The sequence below is a fragment of the Tamandua tetradactyla genome, chromosome 2 (genome assembly GCF_023851605.1).
Source record: "Tamandua tetradactyla isolate mTamTet1 chromosome 2, mTamTet1.pri, whole genome shotgun sequence".
In the NCBI taxonomy this organism is placed as follows: Eukaryota; Metazoa; Chordata; class Mammalia; order Pilosa; family Myrmecophagidae; genus Tamandua; species Tamandua tetradactyla.
This window is the reverse complement of record NC_135328.1, coordinates 108969907-108989784: the sequence shown is the minus strand read 5'-3', so window position 1 is coordinate 108989784 and position 19878 is coordinate 108969907. Positions and strand designations below refer to the sequence as shown.

At 37.6% G+C, this 19878-nt stretch overlaps 1 protein-coding gene and 1 pseudogene across 3 annotated transcripts in view; one reads left to right on the top strand and one right to left on the bottom strand.

The window, feature by feature from the left end:
* LOC143673674 (centrosomal protein of 78 kDa-like) overlaps positions 1-18818 on the bottom strand; it is a 51344-nt gene extending 32526 nt beyond the window's left edge. For all 3 annotated transcript variants that reach the window (XM_077148484.1, XM_077148481.1, XM_077148482.1), the window contains exons 1-8: positions 18455-18818; positions 15395-15567; positions 15231-15303; positions 14001-14104; positions 10061-10235; positions 9624-9737; positions 8068-8132; positions 7703-7814 (exon numbers count right to left, since the gene is read on the bottom strand). In XM_077148484.1, coding sequence (XP_077004599.1) covers positions 7703-7814; positions 8068-8132; positions 9624-9737; positions 10061-10235; positions 14001-14104; positions 15231-15303; positions 15395-15567; positions 18455-18707 — 1069 coding nt within the window. In that variant the 5' untranslated portion in view covers positions 18708-18818. The remainder of the gene's footprint in view (positions 1-7702; positions 7815-8067; positions 8133-9623; positions 9738-10060; positions 10236-14000; positions 14105-15230; positions 15304-15394; positions 15568-18454) is intronic.
* On the top strand, positions 2724-5841 carry LOC143675112 (suppressor of cytokine signaling 5-like; annotated as a pseudogene).
* Positions 18819-19878: the final 1060 nt, after the last annotated feature.

The following is a 19878-nucleotide window of genomic DNA, read 5'->3' as shown; positions in this document are numbered from 1 at the left end:
CATAGATAATCAGTAATTCACAATATCATCACTTAGTTGCATATTCATCATTTCTTAGAACATTTGCATCCATTCAGAAAAAGAAATAAAGACACAATAGAAAAAGAAATAAAATGAAAACAGAAAAAAAAGATTATGCCTACCATACCCCTTACCCCTCACTTTCACTGATCACTAGCATTTCAAACTAAACTTATTTTAACATTTGTTCCCCCTATTATTTATTTTTATTCCATATATTCTACTCGTCTGTTGACATGGTAGATTAAAGGAGCATCAGACACAAGGTTTTCACAGTCACACAGTCACATTGTGAAAGCTATATCATTATTCAATCATCTTCAAGAAACATGGCTACTGGAGCACAGCTCTACATTTTCAGGCAGTTCCTTCCAGCCTCTCCCTTACATCTAATAACAACGTGATATCTACTCATTGTGTAAGAATAACCTCCAGGATAACCTCCCGACTCTGTTTGGAATCTCTCAGCCATTGACACTTTGTCTCATTTCACTCTTCCCCCTTTTGGTCGAGAAGGTTTTCTCAATCCCTTGATGCTCAGTTCCAGCTCATTCTAGGGTTTTTCTCAATCCCTTGATGCTGAGTCTCAGCTCATTCTAGGATTTCTGTCCCACGTTGCCAGGAAGGTCCACACCCCTGGGAGTCATGTCCCACGTAGACAGGGGGAGGGTGGTGAGATTGCTTGTTGTGTTGGCGGGAGAGAGAGGCCACATCTGAGCAGCAAAAGAGGCTCTCTTGGGGGGTACTCTTAGGCCTAAATTTTAAGTAGACTTGACCTATCCTTTGTGGGGTTAAGTTTCATATGAACAAACCCCAAGACTGGGGGCTCAGCCTATAGTTTTGGTTGTCCACACTGCTTGTGAGAATATCAACAATTCAACTTGGGGAAGTTGAATTTCTCCCCATTCTCGCCATTCCTCAAAGGGGGCTTTGCAAATACTTTTCCACTCACTGATCAAATTGCTCTGGGATTCATCGGGGCATCACTCTGGGCAAACCAACAAAATCTCATGTCCTACCTGAGATTCCAAATACTTAGGATGTTCAATCAAACTATCTACATAAGTTATATTAGGAAATGCACTAGTCAAAATATAAATTTTGTACCATAATTTGGACATTTTATAGTCTTACCTTAATTTGGACATTTTCAAGGCCTTAGAACTATAAACTTGCAACTTAATAAATTTCCTCTTTTAAAAGCCATTCTGTTTCTGGTATATTGCATCCTGGCAGCTTACAAACTAAAACAGCTACCTAAAACTGATTTACAGATTCAATGCAATACTAATCAAAATTCAAACAGACCTTACAGAAATAGGAAAGCTAATCATCAAATTCATATGGTAGATCAAGGGACCCCAAATAGCCAAACCTATCTAGAAAAAGTAGAACAAAGAGGACTCACACTGCTTCATTTCAAAACTTATTACAAAGCTACAGCAATTGAAGCAGTGTGGTACTGGCACAAAGACAGACATATAGATTAATGGAATACAATTGAAAGCACAGAAATAAACCCTATGGCCAAGGGATTTTTGACAAGGGTGCAAAGTCTATTCAATGAAGAAAGAATAATCTCTTCAACAAATGGCGCTAGGAAAACTGTTTACATGCAAAACAAGAAAATAGACCCCTATCTCACACCATATACAAAAATTAACTCAAAATGGATGATCAGTAACCTAAATATGAGTGAAAACAATAAGATTATTACGAAAAAACACAGAGAAATGTCTTCAGGACCTTGGGTTAGGCCATTTTTTCTTAGATTTTACACCAAAAGCATAAGCAACAAAAGAAAAAATAGATAAATTAAGTTTCATCAAATTAAGAAATTTTTTTGTATCAAAGGACATTATCAAGAAAATGAAAAGACAACCAACAGAATGAGAGAAAGTATTTGAAAACCATATATTTAATAGGGTTTAATATCCTGAATATATAAGAACTACTACTACTCAATAATAAAATGACAGTTTAAAAATGGGTAAAAGGACTTGAATAGACATTACTCCAAAGAAGATAAATAAATGGCTAATAAACAAATAAAAAGATGCTAAATATCATTAGCCATTAGAGAAAAGAAAATCAAAACCAGAATGAGACACCATTTCACACCCTTAGGATGGCTAATATTAAAGAAATGAAAAACAAAATAAAAAATGTTGGTGAGGATTTGGAGAAATAGGAACTTGGTACACTGCTGGTGGAAAGGTAAAATGGTGCAATTACTGCAGAAAACAGTAGGTGGTTCCCCAAAAAGTTAAGGATAGAATTACAGTATGACCCAGCAATTCCATTTCTAGATATATATATCCAAAAATAGAACTGAAAGTAGGGATTTGGACAGATTTATGGACACAATACACAACAGCCTTATTCAAATAGCCAGAAGATGACTGCAATCCAAATTTCTATCAACAAATGCGTAGCTCAACAAAATGTGGTATTCATATATACAGCAGAATATTAGTCATCCTTAAGAAGGAATGAAGTTCTGGTTCATGCTACAACATGGCTGAACCTTGAAAATACCATGTTGAGTGAAATAAGTGAGACACAAAGGGATAGATAATGTATGATTTCACTTTTATGAAATAACTAGAATATGCAAATTCACAGACATGATGCAGAGTACAGGTTACCAGGGTGGGGAGAGGAGGGTGATGGGTATTACAGAGTTAGTGCATAATGGGTGAATGGTTCCTGTTTGGAGTGGTGAAATTGATCTGGTAATAGATGGCACAATACAGTGAATGTGATTACTTTCACTGCCCTGTATGCTTAAGAGTGATTGAGATGGAAAAATTTATGTTGTACTTATGTTTCCACAAGTAAAAAAAAAAAGGGAGTGAGAGACTAAAGAGACAATGGCAATTAAATGTGATACATGATCCTGGGCTAGATCTAATAATGGAGGAGAAAATGTTCAAAAGGACATTATTGGGACATATGAAAAAAATACACAATCTATTGTCAAATGCTGAGAAGACAAACAGAGAGATGGATGGATGGATAGATGGAAGTTATTCTAGAAAATAAAAGTAAGGTTTCTTAAGAAACAATACAAAAAAAATCAAAAGAACCAGATTATACCAAATTTACATATCAGATGAAGGTGAAATTGATGCTGCTGATTATTAAAGGGTATAAAACCCTTTAAATAAGATTTAAAAAAAAAATTAAACTTGGCCACAAAATTATAGGATTAATTTTAAAACTTGAATTAATTTAGCAAACATTTAGAAAATGTTTTTGAAAATGTTCTACCTAGGGTCAATAAATCTATTTACAGAATTCTTTTGTAAGAATTATATATATTTAAAAGTTTTTTCATCATTGAAAGAAGAAGATGGTATCTGATTCAAAAACTGGTTAAGAATTTGCAAGGAAGAATGAAATAAGGGGAAATAATGAAACTTTTTTTTTCTTACAGCATGAATGCATAATTCATTCAAAAAATTAGTTCTTAAAAGTAGTACTGAGGGGAGACAAAAAGGGTGAAGAGGAGGAGGTGGCAGGGAAGGGGGTGGCGGCCTGGTGGGGGTATCCAGCATAGGTGGGGTCCCTGGGCCCAGACAGGAGGAAGTGGGACTGTGCTTGCTCGGACAGCTGGGAGAATTCTCCCTCTCGGTGACTACACTATTTGGCCCATCGGGTCTGGCCATAGGTACCCCTGGATGAGGCCAGCCTGGACACTATAAGTGATATTATAATCAATGGATAAAGTGGGGGAAAATGTGGAATAACTTCAAATACAGGTATTGGAATCTCTTCGGTCATGAGGGAGGAAGCTGTAGTGAAAATGTGGACATGAACTCAAACAGATGTCTGTTTGTCAAAGAGAAGAACATCTCTATAGGATACTCGACTCCTTAATAGTAAAGTAGTCCCTTTGGAGAAAATGTTGCCTTACAACTGGGATTAAGTTTTTCAAAGAATTCTTCAAGGAGAAACCAAAACTGTGCTACATGAAATCACTCAGATTGCTGAAATAAGCACTGAAAAGGATAACAATTCGTGTGTCAGCCCAGGAACAAGACTTGCATGAAGAGACTCATATTCTCAACATGCTTTATGGGGTGGGATGTAAAAACATTCCTGTTCTAAAAGGCACAGAGTCCATTTGATACTAACAAAAAGTTTGGTGGAACTTGAAGTGAACTTCAAAGGAGAGAAAGGTGATAAAGGCAGAAGCTCTGTACACGATATAGATGGTGTTTCCAACAGAACCATAGGAAGTCACTCTGAGATAATGGTCGGAAGGTACTGTTGGGTTGTGTTTTCCCAAGAGAACTTAACAACAAGCAGTCAAAACTCTTCTATCTAATAAGATAAAAACAGATCTTTCTGAATTAATGCTTGAGAAATGCCCTTTACCTGCTGGCTCAGATTTAGCCAAAATGGCATATGATTAAACAGCATTTAGCTCCTGTGAGCTCTCATTCAACATTTTTAGATATACCTGATCCATCATTGGTTTCTACAGAAGATGAAGAACATAAATTTAGAGAGAGAAGACAACAGTATTGAAGAAGGAGTTGACTCCTCCCAAAGCCCAAATGCATACATTTGAAGCTACACCCCCAGGTTAATCCGTTATGTAAACTTAAACCAAAGTTAGCTACTGAAATGACTGAAATAAGTGGAGACAATTCTGCAATTTCACAAGCTAATTGTGACCCAGAAGAGGATACCACCACTCTATGTATTCTAGTTTGCTAGCTGCTGGAACATAATATACCAGAAGTGGAACAGCTTCTAAAAAGGGGAATTTATTAAGGTGCAAGTTAATAGTTCTAAAGTCCACGAAAATGTCCCAATTGAAGCAAGACTATAAGAATGTCCAAATTAGGGCACCAACAAGAGGTTACCTTTACTCAAGAAAGGTCAATGAAGTTCAGGTTTCTCTCTTAACTGGAAAAGCACATGGTGAACATGGCAACGTCTGCTTGCTTTCTCTCCAGGCTTCATGTTTCATGAAACTCCCGGGGACGTCTTCATCTCCAAAGGTCTCTGGTGGTGTGGGCTCTCGTGGTTCTCATGGCTCTGAAAGGTACTCTCTCCAAAATGTTTCCTCTTTTAAAGGATTCCAGTAACTAATCAAGACCCACCTGGAATGGGTAGAATCACATCTCCCTCTAATCCAAGGTTAATACCCACGATTGGGCAATTCACATATCAATGGAGATAATCTAATCAAAAGATTGCAAACTACATTACTGAACATGGTTTTTCTAGGGCATATAATCCTTTCAAACTAGCTCACTGTTTGCAGTCACATAGGGAGAAACAAACCCAGGCATCTGGAAACAGCTATGCCCATGTTAGCAGACAGGAAGCTTGGAAAGTCCATACACAGGATCAATGACATACACTGCCTTGTGCCTGATTTGCTTCAGATTATAGGTAATCCCTACTACTTGGGAGTGATGAACTCTTATAAAGCAGAAGACCTTCTTGACAGGAAACCTGAAGGTATGTTTTTGCTCAGGCACTCTGCACAAGAGGACTACCTCTTCTCTGTGAGCTTCTGTTGCCACAACAAATCCTGCATATACAAACCAAACAGAGGAATCATGATTTTAGTTTTGATGCCCACAGTCCATTTATAGTTCACTGTTCCACTGTAAAAGGATTTCTGGAACATTACAAGGTTTCAGTTCTTGCACATTTTTTGACCCACTGCTTACTATATCACTAAATTGGACTTTTTCTTTTAGCCCACAATATATCTGCCATGCAGTAATCTGCAGATGCAATACATATAATGGAATTGTTGGGTTCCCTTCACCATCAATGTTATAGGATTTTTAAAGAGTATTACTCTAAACAAAAGTTAGGGTATGCTGGTTAGAATGAGAATCAGGCAAGGCAAAGTCAAGTCTCCTATCCCCAAAGGGCATTAACTAGAGCTGCTTTTATGTGCATCAGACAGCACACCTATAGGAAGCATATAGTTTTAGGTTTTTTCAGTATGGTATGTAAGCTTAGTGTTATTACCAGTCAGGTGTGATATGCTGTTACTTACTCGGATAAACCTGGTGCCTACTGAAACAACAGAGGATAGAGCCTCAGGTGTTCAGTAAGGCCTACAAAAACATTTTGCCAATTTAGCTAAAGGTTTGGTTTTTAATGGCTATGGTAACTGAGTTAAAACAATTCTGGGGCATTTGCTATGAAGAATCCCATTTCTTACTGAAGAACAAATTACTAATATTGGATGAGTATTTCAACAGTATGATTGCTAGAAATTATTACTTTTTTCTATAACCTTCCAAAAAGTAGTGATATTTGTAGTTATTACAATTTAAGCTTTGGAAGTCCAAAACATTAAGACTGCCTTTCCTTTAGAAGAAATGCAACTTTCTGGCTACAAGGACGTAGTGAGTTCACTTAAATGTGATCTAGTTTATAGTCAATGTCCTTTTCTCATCTGCAAAAGGTACTGTTAAGTAAACCAACTTCTCTGTATATAAAATTTTCAGACTTTTATAGTTACTAACTTAGAAAGTTAGTAGCAGAAATTTATTCAAAGGCCCTAAGTATTAATTTTTTAATGAGTGCTTTAACTTAAAACAGGCCATTGGAATAGCTCCTGTAACACAGTCCTGAGTGTGATTTTTTTTTAACTTGATGCGCAGTTTAAATGATGATTCATTAAAGCTGGATCTTTTCCTATGCCTGTGATGAATCTGTGAACCACGGAGAAAATGAGAACAGATGATGCCCAAATGAGCCAGATAATATTATAGTAGTTGCTGATGTTGAGACTGTTCAAGTGTAATTAATAATTTGGACAACAGTGTTTATCACTGTCATAAACTCTAGGAGCTGAATTGCTGAAGTATAACTTGTACAATTTCAGTAAATTTTAATAGAAAATATGAAACTAAGTTACAGATTTAAAGGTACTGCACAACCATAAATAAATAACCTTACTTAGCACCATTTATCACTTAAAATAGTATGTAATACTACTTGAGTGAGCTCTTTCTTGGAAGAAATACCAAGTATTCGTTTTTTTAGTATTGAGCTGAATTTACAGTTCTGTCCTAGACATTTTGCACTGAAGTAGTTGACTCTATTCTTGTGTCTTTTGTTAACTTGGTCTGTATCACTGGTGAGTGCTCCTTAGTTTCCTTACCCACTACTACAGAATGTTTTTTTTATATCCCTTATGGCTCTTGCCAACGCCACAAAAAAGAAAAGCTGCATTTGTCTGCAATCCTAACCCTCCAACTGCTAATGTATGTTTTTGCTTGCTGTGCCTTGTTATGGCCGCTTTTCTGTGCAAGTAAGTATGTTTGGTTTTCAAAATAAATAAATAAATAAGCATTACTGCTAAAATTATCACCAAGCACACCCCAAATTTCAATTATAAACTATGAAAAATAATCATCAACTAGGGAAGTTATTCAAAATGATGAACATTTTATGAAAAAATAAACAATAAAGATGGCTAATAAAAAAATGAAAAGAGTAGCATCCATTTCCTAATAATTAATTTACTATTCCTATATTCTATAAATTCTCTTAATCTGTGTCAGAACAGTTATAGAGATCATTACATCCATGCACTCAATATTAGTTAATTCCTATATCACAAAATGGGAACTTACACATATAAGGGGTGTAAATTCTAGTAGGATTACAAAGCCAAGATAGAAATGGTTACCTATTCTAATAGTAGCTTTTCCTTTCCGACCACTTCCCAGAATTATAGTCCTCTTTTTCTGTCGAGCAGTTCTGGATGGTTCCTTTACTGATGGAGAAGTTATCCAATGGTACTGAAAAAGAGATAATAAATACTTAAGTTTCAGTAACAGGAAATTCATGAAGATATTTTAAGGGACTAAGAGGTTTACAGTCTGCATCTGGGACTCCAAATTAAAGAACCACACATTTCCAAAACCAGAAAAGCCAACTGATTTGACTGGAAACTGAATTTAAGATAGCAGAAAATTTTTCATTTCATAAAAAAGAGAAGAAACACAGGTAACTAAAAAGAAATTCTTCCTAGAAGACTAAAACACAAAATACCTCTGACTTAGCACTCCTTCCATTCTGGAGAACTTTTTTGATAACTGCTTTCATCACAGAATGATCTAAAGTAAAATAAAAATTGAAAATGTAGTAACTGTTTTAAGTGAGCGACTATTCCCATTTAAAACAAAAGCCAACTAATTTTTGCTTTTCCCATAAGATTAAAACATCTACTTTACATTAATTATATATGTATTTTCTTCTTTGAATATTCTAACTTCTTCTTCAAAAACAGGAGAAAGTATATCACCTTGCAAATTGCCCGTTTTGGTTGTAGTAAAGATCAAATCTGCACACTTTGGCTCTAAAGTGGCTTCAGATGCCAGTGGATAGAAAGCCGAGGACCAAGGTACCGCCCAGACACTTAGTTACCTAATGGGGATCTCAAATTTAATTTAGCCAAACCAAAGTACTGATACTCCCTCAAAGCGGCTCCCTCTCCCTTTTCAGTAAATGTTACTACCCAGTTGCATGCATAATCATGTAGGACTTGTTATTTTATTACTATTCCTTTGTATCCCACATCTAATCCATCTGCAAGTCTTATCAATTGCATCCTCAAATCATAATCTGAATTCAACAACTTCTCACTGCCTCCAAACCTCCAACTCTAATCTAAGTCACAACCATCTTCATTTGGATCACTGCGATGGAGTCCAAACTGGTCTCCCCGTTTTCCTTTTATCCCCCCTACAGTCTATTTTCCCTATCAGGATCATATTTTTGAAATCCTACTTGGAGTGTGCCTTTTGCAGCTCACTTAGAATAACCCAGTCCATTACCTGGCCTTTGAGGCCCCTGGCTAGTTTTTCTGGCCCCATCACCTACTGTGCTCTTCCTTACTCATACTCCAGCCACAATGGCTTCCTTGCTTTTCCTTGAATACTCTACCCACTCAGCCACCTATGTGCATGTGTACTCAGTGGTTCCTCAACCTAGAATGTACTTCGCCCAGATCATTCCCTCTTTTCAGGTCTCTGCTCAAGAGTCATTTCTCCAGTGAAGCTGTCCCGACAAACCTATTTAATAGAGTCTCACTGGCCTCCCTTCATCTCCTTATTTTGTGGCTTTTTGTACTTTCTACTATCTAAAGTTACATTACTTATTTGTTTACTCATTTATATTTGAACACCACCACTAGAATATAAGCTCCATGACAGCAAGGTTTGTCTGTTTTCACTGTTATATTCCTAATGTCTAAACCAATGTCTAGCACATAGAAAGTACTTTAAAAAATTTATTGTCAAATTAATGAATGAAATGCATTTTCTAAGAATTCAGAGATTCTCCGAGAAGGAGCTAATGCTCTTGGTGGTAGCAGGCTTATTATCCAGGCTTCCCTCTATTCAGAGTAGTAACCAAAAACAATTCACAAGTATAACTCATTTCAATCAGTAAATTATCTGCTGACAACATAAGGGGAAGTGTAAAATTAGAAAAGCATAAGATTAGAAGAGTAAACACACTAAGTTTTAAAATTTACCAATATATGATCAAATTCTTTTTGTTTTGCCATTTGTTAATTAATGAAAAAAAAAATGTGGTTAACATACCGACTAGTGGATTTTTTCTTATATCCAGAACAACCAGAGTTCTATTGGTTTCAAGGGCCTCCAATAAAGCATTTGCTCCTTCATTGGTGAGGCCACACTGCTGCAGGTCGAGTGCTTGTAAGGAAAGACACACAGTCACTGGCTAGCATCATGCAAATTTAGTAGAGACAACTCTCACTTACACACATGTGGAAGATTCCTGCCCAAGACTAGTCATGGCAAATTGAAAAAATAAAAGCATATGCATACACACAATTCAACAGTCAATAAAAAGCTCTTTTTGGTTGTACCATGAATACTCTCCCTTTAGTACCAACAATCACCCAAGATGTAACTTTTATAAGGCTAAAAACCAATAAAAGCTATTGAGAAAAAAACAGAATTATTTTCTATTAAAATAGATATAGAATCTCTTTAATTTTAGAAATTTAACTTACCTCTAAGCCATAAATCTTCACTAAGGCATTCTGCAAAAGCACTTGCACCTAGGTCGCCAATGAGTGTGTTGCAATTGAAAGTGACACGCCTTAAGCCTGCCATACAGTCAAGATCAGGTCTCCTATAACGAAGACTCTCAGCCCAGGTTTCTTCATGCCTTCGCATGGTCTGATACTTCAAAAATTAAACAGTATGAAATTGAGATGCTTGAAAAAGGAGACGGTATACTTACTGTGTACAGTTTTATTATGGCAGAGATTTACACACACATAACAAAAACATAATGCCAGAAGAGTCAACATGAAAGATTAAAAAGTATATTCTTGGCTTAGGAGTGAAGTGACTCAGATGTCACTGATTACTGGTATGTCCCCAGTCACTGGATGACCTGTAGCTTATGAGTTAAGAAAACTCTGGCAGCTCAATTACCTTCTATGATTTTATTTTCCTTTTCTGCCAAGTCAGGGGACTGGCTCTAAATCTGACAACTGCTAACATTCTAAATTCTATTGTTCCTTCTTCCAGTGGTATCCACAAATTTTTGATTAGACATTGTTCTAGTTTGCTAGCTGCCGGAATGCAACACACCAGAGATGGATTGGCTTTCAATAAAAGGGGATTTATTTAGTTAATGAATAGTTCTTCAGAGGAAAGGCAGCTAACTTTCAACTGAGGTTCTTTCTTACGTGGGAAGGCACAGGGTGATCTCCAGGCCCCTGGGTTCCAACAGCTTTCCCCGGAGTGATTTCTTTCTGCATCTCCAAAGGCCTGGGCTGTGCCGTTGAGCTCTCTCATTTAAGCACCAGCCAGTTAAATCAAGCATCATTCACTGCAGCAGGCATGCCTCCTAGCTAATTGCAGATGTAATTAGCAACAGATGAGGTTCACATGCCATCAGCTCATGTCCACTGCAATATAACTAGGCACCTTCACCTGGCCAAGTTGACACCTGACTCTAACTACCACAGACATGCCTCTAAGTGAACAGTTTTTAAACATACACCTGATTTATTCATAAATCATATACATGAAGTTCTGTATGGTATTTTATGTACATTATAAATTATATAGAAATGATATTCTAAAATAATACAAAGATAAATATAAACAGATATTTTCTTCACCTATCCCAATGGACCTTGTGTACTTCCCAAGGTATACATGCCAAGTTTAGAGGCCTGCAATATGCAAATTCAGTTTGATATACCTTAGGGAATTTATGGTTTGATTTTTAACACCTGGCATTGTTTTAAAAACATGTTATAATCCATTATCATTATTCATAAGGTAAATTTTGATAATAGGGAAAATTGACTTTAAAACAAAATAATTCTATTATATTCTTGAGCCATAAGACTCAAAGTACCTATGACATTCTAAAATGAATATTTGTAAGAATAAACATCTAAAAGCAAAAAGCAGAAATAACAGTAAACACTTATATAGTACTTATGTGGAAGGCACTATTTTTTGCAAATTAGTTCATTTCATTCTGATAATGATCAATGAAGTAGGTTTCCTTATTATACATATTTTACAGATGAGAAAACTGAGATGCAAAGAGGTTAATTAGTTTGACCATGGTCACAAGTTACTTAGTGGGAGAGCTGCAATTTGAACGGAGGCATCTGACTCTAGAATCCATGCTTTTGACACTACCTATACGAGGAGTCAAGGGACTTGCTCTGTAAAGGCCCAGATAGTAAATATTTTCAGTTTTGCAAGCCATACAATTTCTTTTGCTAGTAATGAACTCTGTTCATTTAGTACAAAAGCAGCTGTACTTACTATGGAAACAAATGAGTAGGAAAATGTTCTAATAGAACTTTATTTATAAAAACAGGGGGTGAGCTGAATTTTGCTCTATAGACCACAGGTTGTCTATCCCTAATTTGTAACATTAAACTATTCAAAAATGCTTCATGCCCTTTCTCTCACTCTGCAACTCTGAAATCCTTTCAAAGGGTCTGATCTATGGTGGATTTTCCCTATGCCAACTTACTGTAAAAAGCAAAGGCACGCTTCCAATGGCATCCTAATTGACAGACACTGGTGGCAGTCATTAAGTAGACAGCTCCATATGTGGCCATTGTGCTGCAAGACTCGGAACCCAATAACTCTATAAATGTTTGGCTCTCTTCAATGGCATCTATTTCTATTTTCATGACCAAGGGTTTCATGGTTAGCAACTTAAAGGGGGAAGACAAAATCTTAGGTCTTAAGGCACTAACCTGCTTCTCCCTATATGTATATATCTTTACACTAAAATGATGCAAACAACCCAATTGTCTGCTTTCCATCAAGTCACTGAATCAAATAGTGCATTGACCTACTCAAAAAATGTTACGGGCCATCATGTGCAATTCAATTTAGCTTTTTGATGGTATAGAGAGCATAATTACATCCTATGAATATATTATACAGTGTAGAAAAGACAGGAAAACATATAATAACAGTTGGTATCATTGAGTGGTAGAACTATAAGTCTTTTTTGTAACGTTCTTTTAAACACCTTTTTTTGGAAAAATAAATGTTCTAAACCCATCATTGGGTAATTTGGGGTGCAGGAGAAAACTGTATGCTGTTCCTAATTATTTCTTATTCTTAGAGTCAGATTCTAGGTTTGAAATTAAATATGTCAATGTTTTATGTATTGCAAATGTTATGATTACGACTCTTCCCAGCCAATTCCGTTTTGTCACACACTTGTGGCACTATAGCATATTATCTGTCTTTTTAGATTAAATTTGTAATAGACCAAAAAAATGCCTCATGTTAAATTATTAAGTAAATTTAGGGCTAAAGATAGTAGTCATAACCACGGTAAAGCTATTGTTAGGCATCATTTAAAATTATAATGTTATCAATCTATATCTTTTCCAAAATGTCTTAAAAATATATATAAAAATATTAGTTTAGAGATTTTTATTAGTTTATAAATTGTGGCAGTTAACAATAAATATTTAAATCAAATGAGGACTGTAATATCATGAGTATTCCTCACAGTGCTATAATAAAAAATGTCCATAACTAAAAATATGTAAAGTATTATTAATCATGCACTACATATTAAATCTCTAAGATTAAATTATTAATTTACTAAATGGTAGAAACCTAAACTTAAAACTGGTCACATTCTTTTATCAGAACTAAAACTGCAATCACTATATACATCAAAAGACAAAAATAACTGCCATGTTTTTTTTTCTTTTTTTAATTTTTATTAATAAAACCAATCAACATACAATATGAACATTCTTTTTTCATCACATAGTTGTATATTCATCATCATGATCATTTCTTAGAACATTTGCATCAATTCAGAAAAAGAAATAAAAAGAAAACAGAAAAACATTCATATATACCATACCCCTCACCCCTCCTTTTCACTGATCACTAGCATTTCAATCTACTAAATATATTTTAACATTTGTTCCCCCTATTCTTTCTTTCTTTCTTTTTTTTTCAGGGTGCATGGTCCAGGAATCCAACCCATGTCTCCCACATGAAAGGCGGGCATTCTAACCACTAAACTACCCATGCACCCTCTTTATTTATTTTAATCCATATGTTTTACTCATCCGTCCATAAGGTAGATAAAAGAAGCATCAGACACAAGGTTTTCACAATCACACAGTCACATTGCAAAAGTAATATCATTATACAATCATCTTCCAGAAATATGAACACGGCTCTACATTTGCAGGCAGTTCCCTCTAGCCTCTCTGTTACGCCTTAACTAGAAAGGTAATAGCTATTTAATGCATAAGAATAACCTCCAGGATAACCTCTTGACTCTGTTTGGAATCTCTCAGTCACTGACACTTTATTTTGTCTCATTTCTCTCTTCTCACTTTCGGTCAATAACTGCCATCTTGTATAAAAATACTAATAAGCTTCAATCAATAGGTTATCATGAAAGTTCAAACACATAATCACCTTTAAGATCTTGGCCATGTGATCTGCTCCCTGCCACGTCAGATTACAGCCCATGAAGTTTACAGTCTTAAGAGTGACAGAGTTCTTTATACCTTGACAAATAACTAAAACGAAAAACACACACCCACAAATTAAGATGAAAAGTCTATACAACCAGGTCAATTTGATTTATTCACTCTCCTCATGTTTACTTTTCAATTTATAGCTGTATTCTATCTATAAATCCTGCCAGGTAATTGATGGATTGATGCATTCTAAAATATGCCACTATTAGACTATTTTAGATATATAGGCCTACATATAATAGGCCGAAGGGCTATTCCAGTTTACAACAATAGGGTAATTCCATTCAGACACTAAAATGGAATACTCTGAATATTACAAACTTTATTCCCAACCAATCAGTTAAGGATCCTATACCTTCTAAGATAAATGAAAGAATAAAAATCCTAAAAAGCATATTTCTAATGACATATCTTAATATCTATTATTAATCAACAATTTAAGTGTCTACTATAAACCCAGAATTTTATTAGGTGCTATGAAATATACTGGAGCAATATAAGAAAGAGGACCTCAAACTCTTCATTATTTCGAATTGAAATGCAGGGTTCCTACCCCTCCTTTCCACTATTCCACTCAGTAAAAACACTTGCATCAAAATACTAATGTGCTTCAATCACATAATATGTTTTCATGAAAGTTTAAATATATAATCAGGATCTGGATCAAGGGTCACCTTCTGTGACTGCTTCCATGACTCCGCAAAAGCTTGCTGGCTTTTGATATGCTCCCACAGCACTTTGCAAATATTTTCTATTTTAGCACATAGCACAGTGCATTATAAGTATGCTTGCATATATGTGCATTTTCATAAGAAGTTTTAACAATTGAAGGATACTGATGATTTTCTTTATATGTTCTTACTGCCTCCTCGCATAAATATTTGCTCAAAGAGGATATTAACAGTAAAAGCAAACACAAATTTCAGAGACTACCAATTAGTATATATTTGTGTGATATGCAGCTTAACACAATCTTAAGCAAAATCAGTTCAGAGTATTCAGAATGAAAATCTTGCATGGTACAACCGAAACTTGACCAAGGTTTAGACAGGCACAGGAGCCAGCCAGAAGCAACAACAAGAAAAAGGGACAGATGAGAAGTAACAGTGTAGAGAATTATGAGACCAGTCTGATGGGACAAGAATTAAACAAGATTTAAACTCACTTTCTAAACCTCCATCTCCAATTGGGCAATTTGCAAGAGACAGGTGTACCAAAGAGGACGATCTATTCAATCCCTACAATGGGCAAAAAAGTTAAAATTTTATTGAGTTTTTTTTGCCCCCAAAGCAACTCACAAATGCTATCAGGACACTTCAAAAAGCTTACCTTGGTTAAGGTAGTTAAATCTCTCTCTCTCAGCAGTAGTCCATTTAATTCCAAGTTCATCAAAACACCCGATGCACTTAAACAGCTTTTAAGAGCTTTACATAACTGGAAGGTAACATCTTTGGATCTTATTGCAGGAATACGACTTCTGCAAACTTTATTTCTGTCAGAACCTAAAGCAAAATATCTTTGTAAAATTAGTGACTTCTTTATATACTTATTCATTTATTCAGTATTAAGAAGCATCTGCCCTGTGCTAGCCATAGCATGCCTTAAAGTCCTCTGATAAGGAAGGACTCCTGTAACTCAAAACTTCCAGCAAGAAGACTTGTAAACATAAACTGCCTATGTAGAGATTTTTATGGAAGCAAAGTTGTTAACTTCAAGCAATGACTTCAAGATAAGGCTGAATTTGAGTCTGGAAAGATGAGGATGACTATGTGGAGTAGGAGAGGAGGCTGCTTTAACAAGAGATCAGTGCATGCCAAGGAACCCAGGCCTGTCACATGCACCCAGGCACTGTAAATAGTGCAGCTGGGTATGGCTAAAGCCACAGTTGTGAGTTAGGAAACAGCCGGAATTATGTTAAGAGGTAGGCCAAAGCTAGAGGGAGGCTGGCTTTTATCTAACAAGTGACAAGGTTCAGGAGTGCCACTGGCCTGTTCGAAAAAGGTGCCAGACCAATTCAAACAAAGAACAAGTAGAAAAAGGCACCTACTTCAGACAGATCAATTAGAAAAGGCACCTCTTCCTCAGCAGAGAGGCCCCACAAAGCTTGACCACACAACTTAGATTTTAGCTCCCATCTGCATCCCTGAGTGCAGAGCACACACTACACCATCAATACACAATGGTCCTTATAAGGACAAATCATTTTGAGTACACTAGGCTTTTATTTTAGAAAGATCACTCCGGCTGAGGTAGGCAGATGAACTATGAGAAACAGCTTGGGATAGCTAAATGAGTCAGAAGCTTTTACAATAGTCCAGGCAAAACCTACTTAAGGATGAACAAATGATATACAGGAGGTGAAAATCTACATCCCACATGCAGTGCATGTGGGAGACAAGATTCAGTTAAGGAAATTTGAAGAGTAATGGTCCCTGTAATGCATTTTTCTTACATTCAATGTAAACTTAAAATATTAGACAAGATTACAAACACTAGCATGACTAATAATTTTAAACTCTGCAGTGTGATTGTGAGCAAGTCACTGAAATCTATGCATCTGCTACCTCTGAAAATAAAAGGTGACAGAAATTGTTGCAAAGGTCCTTCCAACTTTAAATTTTTTTTTATTTCTAAGTTATTACTTTGGTGAAGTCCTTTCAGAGGTAAAGAACAGTTCCTACACCAGAATGAGATGCAGTGCATAATCTGACTTCTCTTGAGCAGAGAATGTGCTTAACTGTCCTTGATGTTGAGATAATACATGGCACTACCCCAGAGCCTACATGAGGGCCAAGAACATGGCAGGTGTTCAGTGCTTGTTGAATAAATTAACAATATTTTTCTGTTCTAGATCTTCATACCGTTCCTCTTGGCCAACTCCTTCTTCTCAGCTTATAAATGTACTCAAGCCCATACACTTCACATCTACAATTTTCAGGACCTTCTTTGTAGGTAGCCTTAGTCATTCCCAAACCTTCAAACACTTGACTTTCATAAAACCCAAATCTGTATCTTAGGCCAAGACCCCCTTCAAGCTACAGGTTTCCTAACAGGCATGTATGCACGCTCCTCAGACTGGTGAACTAAGATCCTCTCCCATCCCCAATCCATTTTTGTTGTGGCCTGTATCTCGGTGAAAGGTGCTGCTCTGAACTATCACCTAAGCAGGTCACCTGGGAATTCTTCTGCCTCGTGTCTCTTAATGACCTCTCTCTTCTAACTGGTCATCAGGATCTATCCATTCTCTTTGATTTCTGAAATACAATCCTTCTGGCCAACCCCATACTTTATAATTAGAACCTCTAGATGCCAGGATTCAATTTGCTTTCAATACACTGCCCTCCACAGGAGAATGGAGTGAGGTCCTGAATCTGAGGCCAATCTCATCACTCCATCAACTTAATGCCTCAGGGATTCCTCATAGATATCAAGGAAAAATTCTAAATCCATGACAGGGCAAACAATGTCCCTTGCTTCGGATTTTAACATTCAAATTTTGGCTCGTCTCAAACTTTAAGTTCTAGTTCAGTTCCTCACTTTTGCCATATTGTCTCATATTCCCAAGACTTTTACAGAAGTTGCTCTCTCTTGCCATCAGACTACCTTCTACACAGTCTTCAAAAATAGATCAGATAGCACCTCCCTCCTCCAATTTCTGGGGCTCACTCTACACAGCACTGACCAAGAACTGTGTTTACCTGCTGCCTCCCCCAAGTGAAGGAGAGATTCTTTTAGGTCAGGGGTTGTATCTCCAGTGCAGTGCTTGGTGAGCCCATTCTAGTGCCAGAATGCTTCATACAATCTTTAATCTTAAAACCCTCCATGGAAAGAGCTGTTTTTCATGCCATTTTACGAATGCAGGAATTGTAGTTCAAAGAGTACATAACTCGTCAAGGTCATATAGAATATAAATCCTCGAATTCAAAATAGCCTGTCTCCAACACCTGTGCTCCTTCTATTTCACGCTACTAATAAAAACAAAAAATTTTTTTAACATAAATGGCTTAATAGAAAAAAAATCAAGAAAGAAGCTGGAACGTATCATTTTCTAAACCGCTTTGTTCTTTGTGAGGCAAGGTCATCAGCAAAATAGGTTAGTATTTGTCCAAGGCTTACTGATGTTCCAAATTCTGTGCAACATGCTGTACAAGCATGAACTCAGTTGGTGAATCCCTGAGTTCTGTCACCCAGCCACGTTAGAGGAGAAAACGGAGGCTCGGACATCTAGATCGCCAGGGTCCCCCAGCTGGAAAGGGTTCTAGGCTGCAGAACCGTCTACTGCACACACGCCCCGCGCTCGACACCCACAGCTCCCACCCGTTTCGCGGCTAGTCCAGAGGGAGGCACGCCGCACCGACACCAGGGGCACTGGCAGCGGGAGCTACAAACCTGTTTCCCCAAGCCACGGTTGGAAGTAGCTCTTTATAGAGACCAAGGGCAGATCTTTATTAACCTTGAGGGAGCTCAGGAGGGGCGCCCAGTCCACCACGCGGAGGCGGTCGGCGTTGAAGTCCAGCACGCCCTCCTGGAGGCAGGCGCGCACGGCGGGCAGCGGCACCGAGTCCTGCAGCGCGCACAGGTACTCGTAGTGCGAGAAGAAGTCGGCCGTGCTGTCGCGGCGCAGCTTCACCGAGTCGATCATGGCGAGAGGAGCGGGGTCCTGAGGAAGACCCGCCGCGGAGACAACGCCCGCACCCACCGAGGAGTTCCGGGCTCGCCGTCCGCCACCCTCGGGTGTCCTCGGCTCGGCAGCTGCGGCGCGACGCCTTTCTCAGGAGGGCTGCTGGGCCCGAAGACGCAGGCCCTGGGTCCAGGCTAGAATGGCCCCTCGATGCCGCGCTCCCGCGCCACCTCCCGCCTCGCTGCCGAGGCCGTTGGCACCCGCCTCATCGTCTACCTCGCGCGGATACGGTTCCAGCCGGCGGGAGAAGCCAGCGGCGGTCAGCGCAAGCAGACGTCAGCACGCTCGCCATTGCGTCCGCACGCAGGCCACGCCCCCTTTTAATGGGCGGGCCGGGAGAAGGCGCCAGGGCGCGCAAGACAAAGAAGGGAGGTGGTTGTATGAATCTGGGGTTTGCAAAAAGCGCTAACATATCAGGATAGAAGTGAGATATGAACGTAACTGTGGTGTCTTTAGTCTAAACTTCGAAAATTGTATTCTTGTGTTTGCAGCTCTTGGACAGAGTACAATCAATAAATAAGGGATATATGAACGATTGCTTCAGTGTTCACTGTTGTCCATTAAATGTCTTTTTAAAAAAAAGTTTTTTAAACTTTGTCCGAGTTAATTCCTGCAAATTATTCTGTTTCTAGCTAACTTCCACCGTTGCTGCCGAATTAAAAAGTGTTCTCTGAATTGCGGACATTATTGTGAATACTGTAATTATTGATTACCAATAATCCCTGTCTAAATTAATGAGAAAAACAGCAGACACTGCAATAACGAGTCATTCTACAATATACCTGTTAGTCCTCTTCACAACTTGCAGGGTAGTCAAGCCCAAGGAAAATTTGAGTAATTGTCACAGGCAAGAAGTGTCTAAGGAAACAACAACTCAATGTTATGTGGCATCATGGATGGGATCCTGGATCAGAAAAGACACTAGATACAAACTTTGGAAATCTAAATGAAATATGTACTTTAGTTAATGAAAATGCATCGATACTGGTTTGTCAGTTGCAAGAAATGTAAGGTGTTAATAATAGGGAAAACTGGGTGAGGGATAAAAAAATATTTGACAAATTTGCATATATTGATATAGGAAGATATCCATGATACATTGTAAAATGAAATAGGCCTTACAGAATAGAGA